The sequence below is a fragment of the Melospiza georgiana genome, chromosome 3 (assembly GCF_028018845.1).
Source record: "Melospiza georgiana isolate bMelGeo1 chromosome 3, bMelGeo1.pri, whole genome shotgun sequence".
In the NCBI taxonomy this organism is placed as follows: domain Eukaryota; kingdom Metazoa; phylum Chordata; class Aves; order Passeriformes; family Passerellidae; genus Melospiza; species Melospiza georgiana.
In genome coordinates, this window is record NC_080432.1 from 67,438,551 (window position 1) to 67,454,684 (window position 16,134).

A 16,134-nucleotide genomic window follows, 5' to 3' on the forward strand; every position below is an offset into this window, starting at 1 on the left:
TTGATGACACTGAAGACTGCAGGGCACTTGACTGTAAAACTGGGAGGTGAGGCTGCTGCTGCTCCTATCCTCTCTACTGTGAAGCAGTCACTTCATATTAGACATGCAGTTGATAAAATTCTCTTTTTTATTGTCAGCTTAATCCATGCAAAACTCTCAATTTATGCCTGAGCTTTTCAGATAGTGCACAGTGTGAGTAATGAAGTTCCTTCTGGCACTGTGGGCACATACAAGTGTGCTGTAATTTCACACCACTCTTTCTCTCCTGCAGCCATCCATATTGTTGCCCACTCCATCAACATCGAGCGCTATCATTCCAGCCAGTCAAAAGAAGCTGGCGAGTTACGGAATAAACTTTCTGGTCTTGGCAAGAGCCCAAATGAAAGCTACTTGAACCCAATCAGGACCTATGAAACAGTAAGATGTCACTTTTGAGGTTTCCTCATCTAAAAAGTTTTCCTCTGTGGATTCTATTGCCAGTAAAACTGTATTTCAAAGCCTTTTAACCAGAGCGAGAAGGTGCTGCCAAAGGTTAACCTCAATTTCAGCTGAAAACACTTACTCAGAGCTGCAATTTTCAGGTTACTAAGCTCAAAGAAATGTCTATAGTATTTTAATTAGTTTGTCAGGAGACAGCTGGTGGGGGGAGGATAAGGAGTGTTGTGAAGAGTAGGCAATTAAATAAACCTGCAAAGAATTTTTAAAAACCCAAAAACTAAGCTATCAATACAGGGAACAAGTAAAACTTCTTTTTAGAAAGAAAAATAACCAAACAGCAGCAGCACATCGCAATTGCTTTTGCATTTGCTATTTGTCTCTCCCCATGGTGGTGTAGCACCTTCCCGATCTGGGGGCTGATCCTGCCTCATGACATGTCAACTGTGGCTGCTCAGGGAAGAGCACCTTCAAAACCATCCAGGGGGTTGCTGCACACAGGGGGCAGTGCAGGGGGAATCTAGAGCTGCTATGTGCTTTTCACGGACTAGCAGAGATAAAAGATCCTCAACCCATAAGTGGTTATGCTTGTTTTGGGGAAAAAAGTGACTGTGCCCCCTGTCCACTCTCTTGGATAAGCCACAACAACATTATGAGCTTTCCCTTAAGATATTCATAGCATAAAGAGAAGCTGAACGTGCAGAGGAGGCATGTAAACCATGCAAAAGTTAATCAGCCTTTTTTCCCCCACATTCCATTGTAGCACACATCACATTTATGCTGGATGTTTCCTTGTGTATCCTGTTTCATAGTTACATATTCCAGGGCTGAACTGGCCTTGGTGAGACTCCTATGTATATTGCTCTGCTCTTTAGAAAATGCCCATACAGTCAGCATGGAGTAAGGACTGCCTGAACACCATGGATTGGTGCTCTTTGGAACAGTGATGTGCTCCACTGGAACAAGAACCCAAGTGAGAGGATGACCGGAGAACCATTGATGGGATTCAACAGTGCTTTTAAGCTGCAAGGCTTATCCTGCTTTTTCTTACTTCCTTTCCAGTTTAGATAGCATGGGGTTTTCATCTTTTGAAATAAACAAATAACCCATTTCAAATTTGAAGCCAATTGATGCAGTCAGTGGTATGAAGGCTAAAGTCTTCATGTTAGTGTTGACAAAGCAGTCAGGCTCATCGGAACAGGACAGCAAGCCAAGGGCTCAGCTTCCCAGTCCTTCAGTACACTCAGTGACCACTTCCATTGCATGGCCATGAGGTGCTCCCCAGGAGCAGAACAAAGCTCCCAGCTCTGAACAGGACCTTACCATTTTTCAGTAAGCATTTTCTTTCTCCACTAATCATTCCCATAGTGATATAATTGTGAGGTAGGCCTCTAATTAGCATTAAGATCCTAAATACCCTTGAGGAAGGAGGTTAGGATATTTTGAGATTCTTTCTCAAATTTCTCACAGCAATACACTTCACAATTACCTTTCAATTTGCAGCCTAGATTTTACTCTAACCTCTAATATTTATGTTTCTTTTATCACTAAACTCAGCTAAACTCAGAATTAATAAATTATGAAGGGAAGCAAACAAAAGATTGTTTCTAACTTCAGAGAAGAAAGTTCTGAGATCAACAATTCAGGCTTTCTTTTCAGTGTTATCCTACTGCCATTGAAGCAATGTACTGTCTTTGACATTTTGCTTTTTTTCATCTCAATATCCAAACTAGCCACTGTAGTGGAAATGTTCAAAATATCACCTAGATCAATCCTGTTAATATGTAAGAGGATCTGAACACGCTCTTCACAGGTACCCATTTGAAAATGTACTGTGTGCTGTCAAGTGTGAGCATTTGAAAGGATGATTTTACTGTAAAAAGTGACTGCAAAAATGGCATTGTGGAATTTTATCACCTCTAGGATTTCCATATCAAATGAGTGCACTTTACAAATACAATAGAGGGTTGTTTTTTTATCTCCTAGTGTATTAAGCTGTAGAACCAAATCAGGATCCAGAAGATGTGCTGAGCTCCTTCATTCCTGTGCATCAGCACTGGGAAAACAGATATACATGCTTTGTAGGCCAAATGGGGACTTCATTTACAATCTGATGGCATATTTAGCTTGATTCTCATCTTTAGTGTGAGAGTTTTACTGCTGTTCTTCACGATTTGCACTTTATAACTGCAATCAACATCTGACAGTTGTGTTCAAAATACATCTTCACTCTCACTTCAGTTTATTTTGGTGGGTTTACACAGATATACCAGACCTGTGTTGACATCTGTGATTCATGAACAAGAAAGAACATGTTCCAGCCCAGCATATTAATGTTTATTCTTTGACAAGTATAAAAATGTTAATATAAATATGTATTTTTAAAAGTAAACCCAAGTATTATGCAGTGTATCTCCATATAAATGTAAGGAACAGGTAAACAAGATATATTTTTAGGTAAATGAGAGTATGACATCTTTGTGTACCATTTCAGGCCTTCTACAGCCCCACAAACTTTGAAGTAAAGTAAGCACAAAAGAGTTCCACACTTTTACAGTTGCAGGTGCTTAGCACCTCACATTATCACTTCACAAAAATAAGCTGGTTTCTAGTGCTGTTTTCTTTATTAGACTTCTAGGTTTGATCTCTTCATTTCTCTAATAATTTTTCTTTATTCATGACACATTTTCATTATGTGGGCAAGTAAGTAAAATTGATCAAAGTACAAACGAGACTATCTAATTTCTTCCTTTCAATCCCTGAAACAGATAAGTGGCAGCAAATATTTAAATATCTGTTTGGAAAAAGCCTGAGTAGAAATGGAACAGAGGGATGTCTTTCAATGCCATTCTGTGGTAAAATGAAGGATTGTCTTGCCTCCATGTCTTGTTCTGGTTTTGTTCCTGTGCTGAAGATTTTGGCTTTAGATGTAATAGCAAAAACAGTAACAATAATAAAAGTAATAGAAATAGTAATAAAAATAATTCATAACAATACTGACTAATAATACTAATATTAACAATGTATTCTTATTCTAGAACACAACAGGAGAAGTACTGACCACAATAGCTGGAATAACTGGAGTTGTGATAACTGTGGCTTTAATTCTGATCATGACTTCGTCCACTGAGCTCATCAGAAAGTCATGCTATGAGGTTTTCTGGTACACCCACCACCTCTTTGTGGTTTTCTTCATTGGTTTAATAGTCCATGGTATGGGGTAAGTGTTTGTGTAAACTACATGGGGTATATGTACACAGTTTGAGATGAAACACCATCCAAATCCACAATCCCATGCTTTTCAACTAACAAACTGCTGGGATCTTTGGTGAGATTACAAAATGAAAACATCCTGAAATTAAAATATATCCCTTTTCTGAGGAATTAAAGCATCCTTCAGTTTATTCAGCCACTCTTCTACCACCTTACAACCTGTACCTTATCAATGAATGAACTTTCATGCTTGGGAACTGGGGACATTAATGATCAGGAATCAAAACTTTGTAGGTTCAAATTAGTAAGGGATGGACCTTATGCTCATAGCTCTTGTTAGGCATTTTTCAAGAGACCTTGTAAAAGCTTGAGAAGCTTTCACCATGTCATCTACCCTATGGTAGGTGTCTCTGTGGCCATTCTCTTCTCCCTCCATAAATGTAAAGTGATTTTGACCTTTCTCTGCAGGGACCAGAACCCCAAATTTCTTCACCATACAGACATACTCTGTACCAGTGCTAGGTACTATACTACAAATCAGGTTTAAAGCACTACAGTAACAAACAAGTCAGGCTCATGACTAGCCCAGCCAGATAACTTTCATGGACAGAGAGACTACCTGGTTGCTGTTTCTCTCCCTGTCCCTCAGCACAAAAGAAAGGTCTGTCCTCTTAGTAGAGGATTCTGGTTCTTACAGTGAGGGAGAGCAGATGCATGGGACCTTCTCTGAGAAGCTCAGGGACTGATAAATCCTCTGTCAATGCAGAGTGAGAGCAGCAAGGTGCTTAGAGCTGAAAACACTTCCATCTTCTGTTTCCAGCTCCATTGGCATCATCTTCTCCCTTGTGTGCTATCCTCCACTTCCTTTTCTCATTATGTGTGATGGCATTCATGTTAATCTACATTCACATTTTCATTCAGGGAGTGAAGTTTTGAGGTAAATCTCATGCTTTTCCTCACCTCCTGGACTTGGCTCATACCAAGGTACAGTCCCTGGCTGCACAACCAGTGTTTGGGGTGGAAATTCAGTGACAGAAACACATTGCTGTGTTCCAGGAGCTAACAAGTGATCCATTCACAGGACCAAGCCAGACCTGGTCCTAAGCCATAGGTTATTACGGCACCCTGCATGGGGTCGCTGAGGGTGAGAGAGAGATGGAATCTTGTTTCTTGATCAGAAGGCTGGATTTATTGATATATGATATATAATACATTATAACTATACTAAATAGAATAAAGAGAGAAGTTTGCAGAGCTGCTGCTGAGCTAAGAATAGAAAGAATGAATCTATAACAAAGTTGTGTCCAGGGACTCTGTCCCTAGCTTGCACTTTGTGATTGGCCCTTAATTATAAACATAGGAACATGAGCCAATCAGGTGCATCCTATTGCATTCCACAGCAGCTGATAACAATTGTTTACATTCTCTTCTGAGGCCTCTGCCTTCCAGAAGACGCAGAAATCTGAAAGAAAGGATTTCTGTGAAAAAATATCTGCGACAATAGGTAGCCCTCAACAATGTCCTGTGAAGGGCCCTCAACAAAGATTGCTTTGCTCCATGGATCTTTTCCTGCTGGCTAGCTTGTGTGCACATAGCCGCAAGCTGTAGTTAAGATTTTTGGATCCAAGGGCAGTCATTTGGTGTTCACAGAATCACAGAATGGTTTGTGCTGGAAAGAACATTAATGACCATCTAGTTCCAGCACCCCTGCCATGGGAAAGGACACCTCCCACTAGACCAGGTTGCTAAAACCCCTACCAGCCTGTCCTTGTGATCATAATACACTTTTTATGTCTATTTCATAAAATATTCAGATGCTATTGCCCACCACTAAAGTATGTACAGACCAGGATTCTTCGAGAGAGTGGAACTTCCTGGCCCATGGCAGTGTGTGCATGTGCCTGCTCTCTGGAGGTACATGGAAGCTTCATCATGAGGCAGGGAACAGGCCAGTGTAATGGTTTGTGGTGTGTTACTTTCCCCACCTCTTCCCCTGTGGTTTGAGAGTTGCCACATCCAGTTTGGCTTTAAGTGTTCCTGAAGTTGGCCCAATTAATTAGTCCCATTTTACAGACACAGAGCTGCAAGCAAACACTATAGACTTTATGCTGGGCTGATTAAAATGCCCCCCTCCCTCTCTGGCAAAACTTTTAGAATCTAACTTCAAACAACTCTAATGAACCCTTTGAAACCTTTGTAAGCTCCCTCTCTCTAGCCAGCTGACCAGCACTGCTCAGCCAGAAATTGCCCCAGAACTGGGGCACTGGCTGAAGAACCCTGTCAATACCATTCAATGAGCATTCTGCTTGCTCCAGGCTGGGAGTGCTCTGCAAGAGAGCTTCCTCCTGCCCCAGAACAACCCCTGCTAATGGAAAAAGAGTCAAACCCCCAGGTTTCATTCCCCTTCCACTTCTTCCTCCTTCCCAGGTGGCTGCACAAACCCCGCTCAAAACTAACTCCTTTTCTTTCTGTCTGAACAGGCATCAGAGGCTAGCTAAGTGTGGAAGGAAAAACTCAGAGAAACAATATGAAACAAACAGGATTTCCCCATAAAAATCTTCCTTCTCTGCCCATAATCAACACACCAGGTGAAACACATATAAACTGAACAGTCAGGACTGATATATTTTTTAAAATTCAGATCATTAACATTCTCAGAATTAAGCATGCTAGAATTTAGTGTATTTAGAGATTATACATTTAATTACACTCCTCCAACTTTATTCATAGCTTTTAAAAATACATTTAGAAAGCAGTAAAGGAAAGAAAAGGTCTGTCACTATTAAATTTTATCACTTTACTAAACACTCCCAGATGCTCAAATACAGAGGAGTCAAAGAGCCTCCTCCAAAGAACTTGGAAATCAAATTTTGCCATATACAGTAAAATGCACATTTTCTATGCAAGGGCTCTCTCCATTTCAGCTGCACTGATGGACACAAATACTACAGCACACTTCTTGCCTTTGGTCAAAAATAGTCACTGCAAACTAAAGGAAAGATAATTTGAACATGAGAGCAGAACAGGTTTGAAATGAAATGGCCAATTCTCAAACTTTCATTTATCTCAGAACCGGCATTTGATTATGACTGCAAAACCTAGACAAACACAGAAACCTTGGAAAGAAACACATCATTGATGAACCTTTTTGTTTTCAGTCAGCTTGTCCGAGGTCAGACACCCCAGAGTCTGCTGCTTCACAACGTCACCTACTGTAAAGATCACTACTGGGAATGGGAGAACGCCACTCAGTGCCCTTTGCCAGAGTTCTCTGGCAACAAACCTGTGGTAAGAGTGATGTTTGTCTTCTGCTTTTAACATATTGTCCCTTCTTGGGAGGCCAGATGTCTTAGGGAGCAGGGGGCTGAGGTGACTGGCACTTAGTGTTGTGTTTAGAGAGTAGCTCCACATTCCTTTTCAAGGATCTCTTCCTGTGCACTAAGATAGTGCTCCCAAACTCCTCTGTAATCAGTGCAGGTGAAGAGTTTTGTATACTCGAATTTTGGTGTCATTAACAGCAAAATTTTGTCTTTTTATTTCTGGAAGGTCCTTTAGTTAGAAAACACTAACACTTTCTTTGAAGGGTATGAATATCAAAATTGTACTCTCTCTGATCTGTTGTATACTTTTTTTTAATAATTCAGTATCCCAAATATGCTTGATGTGCTCATTGCACAAAGATAGCCTCCAAGTGAAAACCTTACGAGGGTAGAGAAAATACAGAAAATACAATAGACCTGTAAAGCTAGGGATGCAAATTAATATTATTATTTTAACTAACAGTACTTTAGCATGGGTAGTTTAAATACCAAGGGAGAATAAGGTGCAGAGAAAATCATGTCCTTGCTTTGGGGCACACACTTCATACTGTCCAGTCTTGATGTCTTAAGTTAGGTAAAAAGGAGAGAATTTGAAACAATGAATTATGAAAGGGAAAGGCAAAAGGCAGGAAAAACGTCCCACGGAAGGGTGATTTTGCTAGAACAAGATTGCAAATCCACAGGGGGTAATTAAGTAGCAGACTTGTACAGTATGTCAGATGTCTTGCATACAAACAAAATCATTTAACATTTTTAGCTCAAGATTTAGGTTGCTCATATGCAAGTTTCTGTTGTTTCTTCCAAAAAGAAAAAAAACATACCAAAGGAAATCCTAAAGGAGAAAAATTAGCATTCAGTGTCTGGTAGCTCTTTTAATGGCTGACATAGATTTTTCTTAAACTAAACTATTGTTAGCCACTATCCAACCTGCATATTAATGAGAAAATGAATGCCTCTCTAAAAATTTCAGCTACAATGTCACCATAAAAATCAATACATGGCTACACACCATGAATACAGACACAAGCTTGCTTCCAACAGCATGCCTTGACATTCATTATCATAAAACTAACTGGAAAGAACTTCCACTTCTCTGTGTTAAACCTATTTTGTCACACTTTCCTGCCTACCCAGGGCCATACTTGCAAAGTCACATTACTTTAAATGAATTGTGATAATACCATATGGCATATAGATCATCTATATGAACAGTGCCTTGCTGGGTGTGTAATGTGCTATGGTGTGATACCTGCTAGACACCACTGACAAACAGCACAGATTCACTCAGAGGCCAAAAAGCCATGGAGAGGTTTGTGCAGCGCTGGCAGGGGCTGGCACAGGTGGGACAGCCTTGGAGCAGGGAGGGGACAGCCTTGTGCACGGCTGGGGCACTGTGAAGTGACCACTAGCCCCCACGACAGGGCCCTCTCTCAGTCCCACCACACCTGCTCCCCTGCTCCGTATTTCGGCAGGGAGGCAGCAGCCCAGTCTGGCTTCTGCTGAGGATGATGGAGCACTTCCCTTGCACCCAAGGCGTCTGGACTTTTGTCCTCACAGCCTCACCTGCGTCATCGCTGCCCTGTGTCAGTTCATTCTCATTGCAGGAGGAAACACTGCCTGGGCAAGAATACTGATGCCCTGATTAGCCAGCCAGGAGCCATGTAGCTTAGGAGCCCGTGGTGGATGCTCCATTGTCCCAGCCCAGCCAAGAGACATTTTGGATTGAGTGCTCCGTTGCCCTGGAGTGATGGCACATTTAAAATCCCAGCTGAGCTCTCACCCAGGGTAGCCTGCAACCTTATCATTCCTGTCACATGCTTTTATTTACAGGTAGCACAAATGGAAGGGAGGAAAAACAGATCTCATCATTATTGTGCCTTGATATATGCAAATGCATTCAAGACATGAGATTACCCACTGCGCACAGACACCTGTAGTATTTAGGGACAGCGGATGTGTTGAGTTTCTGCTTTAGCTGAGAATCTTCTGGCTTATGCTGGTTTCTTCCCATTATTAAATCCTGTTTTCTTTTTATTTTTTTTTAATTTAATTTTCAAGAATTAACCTTGGGAAATTGCCTCTCCATCCTCTTAGCGCTTTCTAAGGAAGTCACATAATTTTATGGCTTGCTTCTCATAAAAGATACTTTATAACCCTCGCTACCCAGCTTGTGGAGCAAAGTCAATGTTTCAGCAAGTAAAGTTACTCTTTGGCAATTTTAAAAGCCACATGATTGTGGAGTATCCCGTTTGCTAGAATAAGCAGTGTAATTACCGAAAGTGGAAATAAAGCAGTGTCTCTTCCTGGGAAAAAAACCCCACATTCTTTTTAAATCATGAAGATTCAATTATATCTAATTATCTTAGCTATCAGTGCAACTCAGTGAAATGATCAGTTCGTATACTAGAATAGCCAAGTATCTCTGATTGTTACGGATCAGTACATAGGATTAGCAAGTACAAGCACAGCAATCATCTGCTATACTTAAAAGTATGACCAACTCAGTACCCCAGATCAAAAAAATCCCCATTTATTGAAAAAGAGTTGACTAATGGATTAAATGGAAATGTATCCCATTTCTCTAATTGAGTATTCGGGACTTAACGTTTTCTCATACACCATCAGAAAACTCACAGCTGACCATAACAGCTGCTCCTATCTGCCTGCTTTGAAATACTTTAGACTTTGGGCAAAAAAAAAAAAAAGGTAAGTCTATGGGTAATATTGTATAACTGTACACATCCATACACCTTCAGGTCCAATTACAACTATATGTAAACCACATCTAAATAGATTAATCCTTTACCTTTTAATAGAAAAACATTATAAGGGACTCTTCTTGGCCAGAGCACCGAGAGATATTAGCACTGCTTTTGGACTGTGTTTATGAGGGAGTCCCATATGTCTCTTCCACAACAAAGCCAGAACAGCTACAGCAGCAACACAAATACTCTCTTAAGAAAGTTAAACCAAAAATCACAGAAAATCAAGTAATTTAATTTTAGGCTACCAGCTGATTTAAACCAGAAAAGCAAAGTATTTTTGTAGACATTCAAATAAACATTGTTTTTTAATATGGAATTTTCTACAGGCTTGGAAGTGGGTTTTAAGTCCTATGGTGTTGTACATCTGTGAAAGAATTGTTAGATTTTGGAGATTTCGACAGGAAGTCATAATTACTAAGGTATGTAACATAGCTCGCATATCTGCAAAAAAAAAAAACCTTATGTCAATTGTTTTTTATTGTTTTTAGTTAACCTCTCTATATTAGGGACCTCATTTTTCACTCCTAGCTTCAGCAACTTTTCAATCATTACCATGTTTTCAGCCAAGTATTGATTTTACATTTTGCATTTATTCCAATAGCAAATCCATAAGAATATTCCATATGGGACCAAACTTGATTAATGAAGTACCGGACTTCACACCACCACATCACAAACATCTGTTTGTGGTCTCCCTTTTTAATGAACTAAAACCACGTTCCACTGCAGTTAATGCCAGAGACTACTTTGACTTCAGTAGCAGCACACAGTTTTTACTTTAAAATCTGGAGTCTTCCAAGGAGATGAAGGGTTACACGATCAGTTAGCATATATAGTCAAAGCTCCACTAATACCACTGTAACAATTTCCCCCATCTCTGTGCCAAGGGACTATTTAAATCACACCAGAATAGATTGAGGATGTTGCTACTGAAGCAAATGAGTCCATGTGTGTCATGCCAGGGATCAGGAACAGGTGTACCTTGTGTGAGGGGAACAGGATGTTGGATAAGTCCTGCTGCTGATTTCACACAGTGGCTGTGATCTGAGAATCTCAGTATATTACGGGTGACGTACAAAACTGCTGCTTAACTGAGATTACCTCTTTATAAAAGTGTATTAGAATTGAGCTCACTGTGCCTTTTATTTGTAATCCCACAGAGTTATCAGTGTTACATGAGAGCAAAACTAGGAATTAAGGAATTATTCTAATTATATCAGAATTATATTATGCACAGGTAATACCAAGAAAATTGACAAATTGTTGAATGGTTACAGCCTTTTCTCTGCATCTTGCACTCAGAAGTCAAACTGTACCACAGTACATACTTTACAATCTCTGTACATGAACAATATATACAACACTGTACATGTTCTCAAGCCATTGGGAAATAACACTGAAACATGCAGGTTAGGATATCCGTGACCTAATGAAAACAAACATTTACCATTCTGAATGAGAATAAAATTTGTCCCTTTATCATTCTTTAGGTAGTGACACATTCCTCTGGAGTCCTTGAGATCCACATGAAGAAACACGGCTTTAAAATGGGAGCTGGCCAATATATATTCCTACAGTGCCCGTCAGTCTCACAGCTGGAGTGGCACCCTTTCACCCTCACCTCAGCTCCCGAGGAGGATTACTTCAGCGTCCACATACGGCTCGTTGGGGATTGGACTGCAGCCCTCTTCAAGGCCTTTGGAGCAGAGGAAAAAGCTCTGAAGGAATTGTGGATGTTACCAAGGTTTGAATAAGAGACAACATATTTTAAAATGTAATTTCTACATTTTAAAGTAAATGCTAACATTTTACCTTTAATTAACTTTGCTTGTGTTTCTATGATACATTATTAGATTGTAGTTTTGGATTCATGAATAGAACATGCTAAAAAACACCACAAACTACTAGGCATGAACTAGGGCCAGAAGCTACCAAGAGGAGGTGATGACTAATCCAAGACTTAAAGTCCATATCAATATCTTTATCTCTGTTGCTTCTATCTGGATCTCTAACACCTATATCTACACCTAAAGATATCTATTTTGGAAGAGAGTTGTTTAATAAATTACATTGGAAGATATCTGCTAGATTTGTGCCTCTATGCTTATGGTACCCATCACTTAATATCCAAAAATTCTAGTTTTTCCCTTTCAGTTACTTAGATATTTTGTGGTCCCTGAAACATCTGCCTAAACCTTACTTCTTTCTGACTGTCTCCTTTGATCTTGTCTCTATTTTCCAAACCATGCTAAACTTTATAAAGGTTATTTGTGTTCAGATTATGTATTTTTGGCATCTTTATACAAGCAAAAAGTTGATTCTCTGTTGTTCCAAGTCAGGCAGGGATCCTCTGAAGTCAAAGGAGCCATCCTGAATTACTCCAGCCAAGGATCTGGCTCTGTACTGAATGGATTCAAACCACGTAGCTCTGCTTCTGCACTGCTGGTGGGAATAGGAGAGATTTTCAGCAAAGAAGAGCCCAGCACAGGATCATTTAAATTCTAGTGGAGTGTGTAGGGCCTGGGACTGCAGGGACTGATTTCCCCCTGGAAAGCTCATAGACACCACTGCCTGCAGAGTTTTATTAGAGGTTGGGTGCAGACAGGAAAATCTGGTCCAGTCCTTGCATTGTATCAGTTAATAAGAATTAGAAATGAAATCAGTGCCTTTGTTAAAGTCAAATGGAATGAGAAGTATGCCATTTCAGCAGAACTGGAGCAAAAATTGTTCAAAGTGATTGACAGCAAGTGTAAAAAATGAAGAAGAGAAAAAAAGTTATCAAATGTTGCTTGCCACAATGCAAGGTTGAAATTAACAGTATTGTCATATATAAACACTCCTCTTTTTAATCTCATTAGGGTGCCTAATGGCATCCTTCAGTTTCTTTCTTGCAATGTACTAAAAAGAATATTTCAATAGTTAAACTAGCAATAAAACAAAAAACAGGTCTTTTTCATAGTTTCAATATCTAAAGTTATACACCAAATTGGTGACTATATTAAAAAATAACCTTCTGTGCAGAAGACAGAGCAACTGAATAATAAGGTAGGGTTAAGAATAAAATGTGTGGTTTTCAATTAGTTAAAGAGGATTAAGTAAATGTTCATACCTATATATAGGTAGCAAAGACAATTGTGACTTCTGAAAAATTTGGGAGCTGAAATCATAGAATAGTCTATTAGTGTGAAAATAATTAAGTTCCATGTTATGTCTCTTCAGGATTTTGGCTGACTTAATTGCTGGTTTAATACACTGCCCCAAAATCTAACTGCTTTCACAGTCAGGAGTACTAGACAATCATCAAGCTGATCAGCAAATGCTTAAATTCTAAAAATAATCACAGAATCTGTTAATAATACCTTTCAAAACTAAATATTTCTCCTGCCTTCCCCATGAATCTAATTTCTTTTCTAAGGAAATGGATAGGAAGAATATGGACAATCCAAACCACAGTAAGAAAGTCCATAGCCCTGTTTTCTGCATCTCTTTGGCAAACACGTTGTAATATTTTTTGGCTCTTTGTTTACTATCGTCCTACCTTTGTCCACTCTGTCTAGATCAAATTAATGAGTTGCATAGCTCAGTTTTCCTTCTCCTCTTTCTCCTCCCTGCTTCTCTGAGGCTTTGTGTTTGGCTCAGCTGTAAAGCAGTGGCTGAGTAAAGCATTCAAAGCAATGATGGGATCTCTGTCACCTGAGGATTTAGGAGCAGACTGACAAGACAAATCTCTTCAAGGGATGATTCAGAAATAATTGAACCTGTCTTATAGCACAGCAACAGACTAGAGAATCCTTGAAATTTTTTCCAGATCAATTTTTCCCCAATCTGCTGACAACAATGAGAATTGCTTCCAGCCTCACATTGAACTACATAGAAGGCTTATCTGAAAGCTGTTCTTAGGCACTATAGTTATATACCATAAATTAACCATATTTTGCAGGAATTTTTGAGTGCTCAAAAAATACTGGATTGGGCAATAATCTAAATAATTGTACATATTAAAAAAAAAAAAAAACAAAACAATTCTTTATGTCTAGGGTCAGATTTCTAGCAATTATGCCAGAGAAGCTGTTTTGTTTGCTACTGCACTTGCATTTTGAATATTGAAATAAAATGGTGAATGTTTGTTAGGACTTTTAAAAAAGTAACAACAAGGTTTGAGATACATTGTGTCCCTATATTTGTGCGTAGCATTGCTTGGGGATCCCCCTTTCTCTTCCTGTTAAAACACTTAATTTTAATTATGTGTGCCTATTTGTTTGTACTATTTAAGGATATATTTTAAGGATGATTCATGCAGTAAAGAGCACAAAACAACAGAAAATCTAAAAGTAAGAAAAAACCATTTTTTTCCTAAGGACTGGGTGTTGGTGAAACCATCTTCCAAGCCTGTATGTTGTATGAAGACAGGGCTGGAAAGAACACTCCAAAGTACTGTGTGTATTTACATTTCATGTAGCTAAAGGAATGAATCTGATTATTCAACAATCTTTCTCATCTCTAATTTTGACCAAAATTAATTTCTTGGCATCAGCAACATTGATTACAGGAGGCAGTAATATCAACAAGCATGTCTCCTTACACATTTTTGCCTTTACATCAGATACTAAGTACAGTATTATGCCAAAAATGTATTCCTGAAATACTGCTTTTTCAGAAAGAGCTGAGAAAACAGTAGTTCTCTTGCATATGATGACCTTTTTCTTGCCTTCTCCTTTATTACTTTAACTCAAATACAGAACTTCTAAAAATGATTAATATAATCTGTTCCTCTTTACTTTGATATGTACAATATAACAAATAAAGCTCTAAAACAGGATGCTTTTCAGTAATTCATAATTAAATATGCAAATTCCACAGCTAAATTTGGACATGCAATTATATGACTAATCACATTTAAGAAAGCCAGAAAATTGCAATTGCATGCTTAAATAGATGGCCAGGCCCCAAATCCACATGGGTGCTCTTGTTCTCTCATTTCAGAGAAGACAGTTGCTTTGCGATTAAATGGCACTCACTGAAAATTAAATGTCTTTGTATGAGCAATTTATGGGCTGCCTTAGACATGTATTTTCTCTTTTATTTAAACAGAAATTCAGTTCTGACAATGTGTAGCCCAACAAATGTTAACCTTTCTGTCACTTTATGTGTTGTTGACTCCTGCCTGAATGTTTTTTTGCTGTAGACTGGCTGTGGATGGACCATATGGATCTGCAACCACAGACATCTTCCACTACCGAGTCAGTGTGTGCATTGCAGCAGGAATTGGAGTCACACCATTTGCCTCTATTTTAAAATCCATTTGGTACAAATGCTGCAACCTTAACACAGTACTGGCACTGCAGAAGGTAGGTGGAAAAGTTTATTGCTTCATTAAAAAGTTCCACAAGTGAGCCTACTTAGCCAGGGGAGAGAGGCAATTCAAAGCCAGAGTCTCACTTGAGTGCTTTGACTTGCTCTGAGATGCAGGCACTCCCTTTCCAGTTTTCTTAGGAACTGCTGTGGGGTGAAGTCCCCCGAACTCAGTGTCATTCTCGAAGAAAGGAGGTAGCCCAAGCTGCAATGTTTTCAGTAAAATTTGAAGGATCAGATTTTCAATAGCAACTGGAGATAACTGTGGAATGTTTTTTGCAGCTAGACAGTTTCTACAAGAGAAACTTCGCCTCTTTCTTATGAAAAATAAATCCTGCAATGTCATCTCAATCAGAAGGGAAGGGCAGCACTTGCTCTTTGCCCAGGTGCAAGTTTCACGAGGGTCCTTCAGCAGCATGTCCTGGTCCAGAAGGCTGCATTCAGCAACCATTTGCTGCTTTTCTCACATTGCAAAGTTGGGATATTAACCAGCACAGAAGGAATATAAAAGGCATTTAAGCTCTGGATGAGATGCATATATCAAAATGCATATTACTCCCTCGCACCACTTTAATTATTTTGTTGAAAAAAATATGTTCAGATCTATAAGGTAAAGATGGCACCAAATTAATTAACACACTCTTAATTTTCTAACCTGTTACATACCTTCTGCTAATGGCATGTGAGGCAGCACTGGGGACTATAGGTGAAGAAGAGATAAAAGGTGAAGTGAGGCGAGGGCAAGAAGGTAGCATAGAAAAAAATCAGCATTAGACATTCTCTTCCATATCTATAATGGCAAGTGGTAGCTTGTGGACCTTACAACTTTTAGGCCATTTTCCAGTTTAAAAGCTGAATCAGGAACTTTCAACATTTCACATTTAAGGACAAACATTGAAATTGCATTGGAAGAGACAGATCTCTGAAAGGGTCAATACATTTGGAGCCGATTGCAGGACCAAGGGGCTGATCTTTTTAAATGAAAGAGTGTTAAAACTGGCATCTTAATGATGAGCTGCCACTGAAAAAGCATCTGGGATTTTAGTAAC

General features: G+C 39.2%; 1 protein-coding gene across 1 annotated transcript in view; it reads left to right on the forward strand.

The window, feature by feature from the left end:
* The window catches only part of NOX3 (NADPH oxidase 3), a 39,878-nt gene that overhangs the window by 11,886 nt on the left and 11,858 nt on the right, over nucleotides 1–16,134 (forward strand). Inside the window, exons 5-10 of the mRNA XM_058020877.1 lie at nucleotides 272–417; nucleotides 3,474–3,655; nucleotides 6,807–6,936; nucleotides 10,060–10,152; nucleotides 11,224–11,477; nucleotides 14,919–15,081. Coding sequence (XP_057876860.1) covers nucleotides 272–417; nucleotides 3,474–3,655; nucleotides 6,807–6,936; nucleotides 10,060–10,152; nucleotides 11,224–11,477; nucleotides 14,919–15,081 — 968 coding nt within the window. The remainder of the gene's footprint in view (nucleotides 1–271; nucleotides 418–3,473; nucleotides 3,656–6,806; nucleotides 6,937–10,059; nucleotides 10,153–11,223; nucleotides 11,478–14,918; nucleotides 15,082–16,134) is intronic.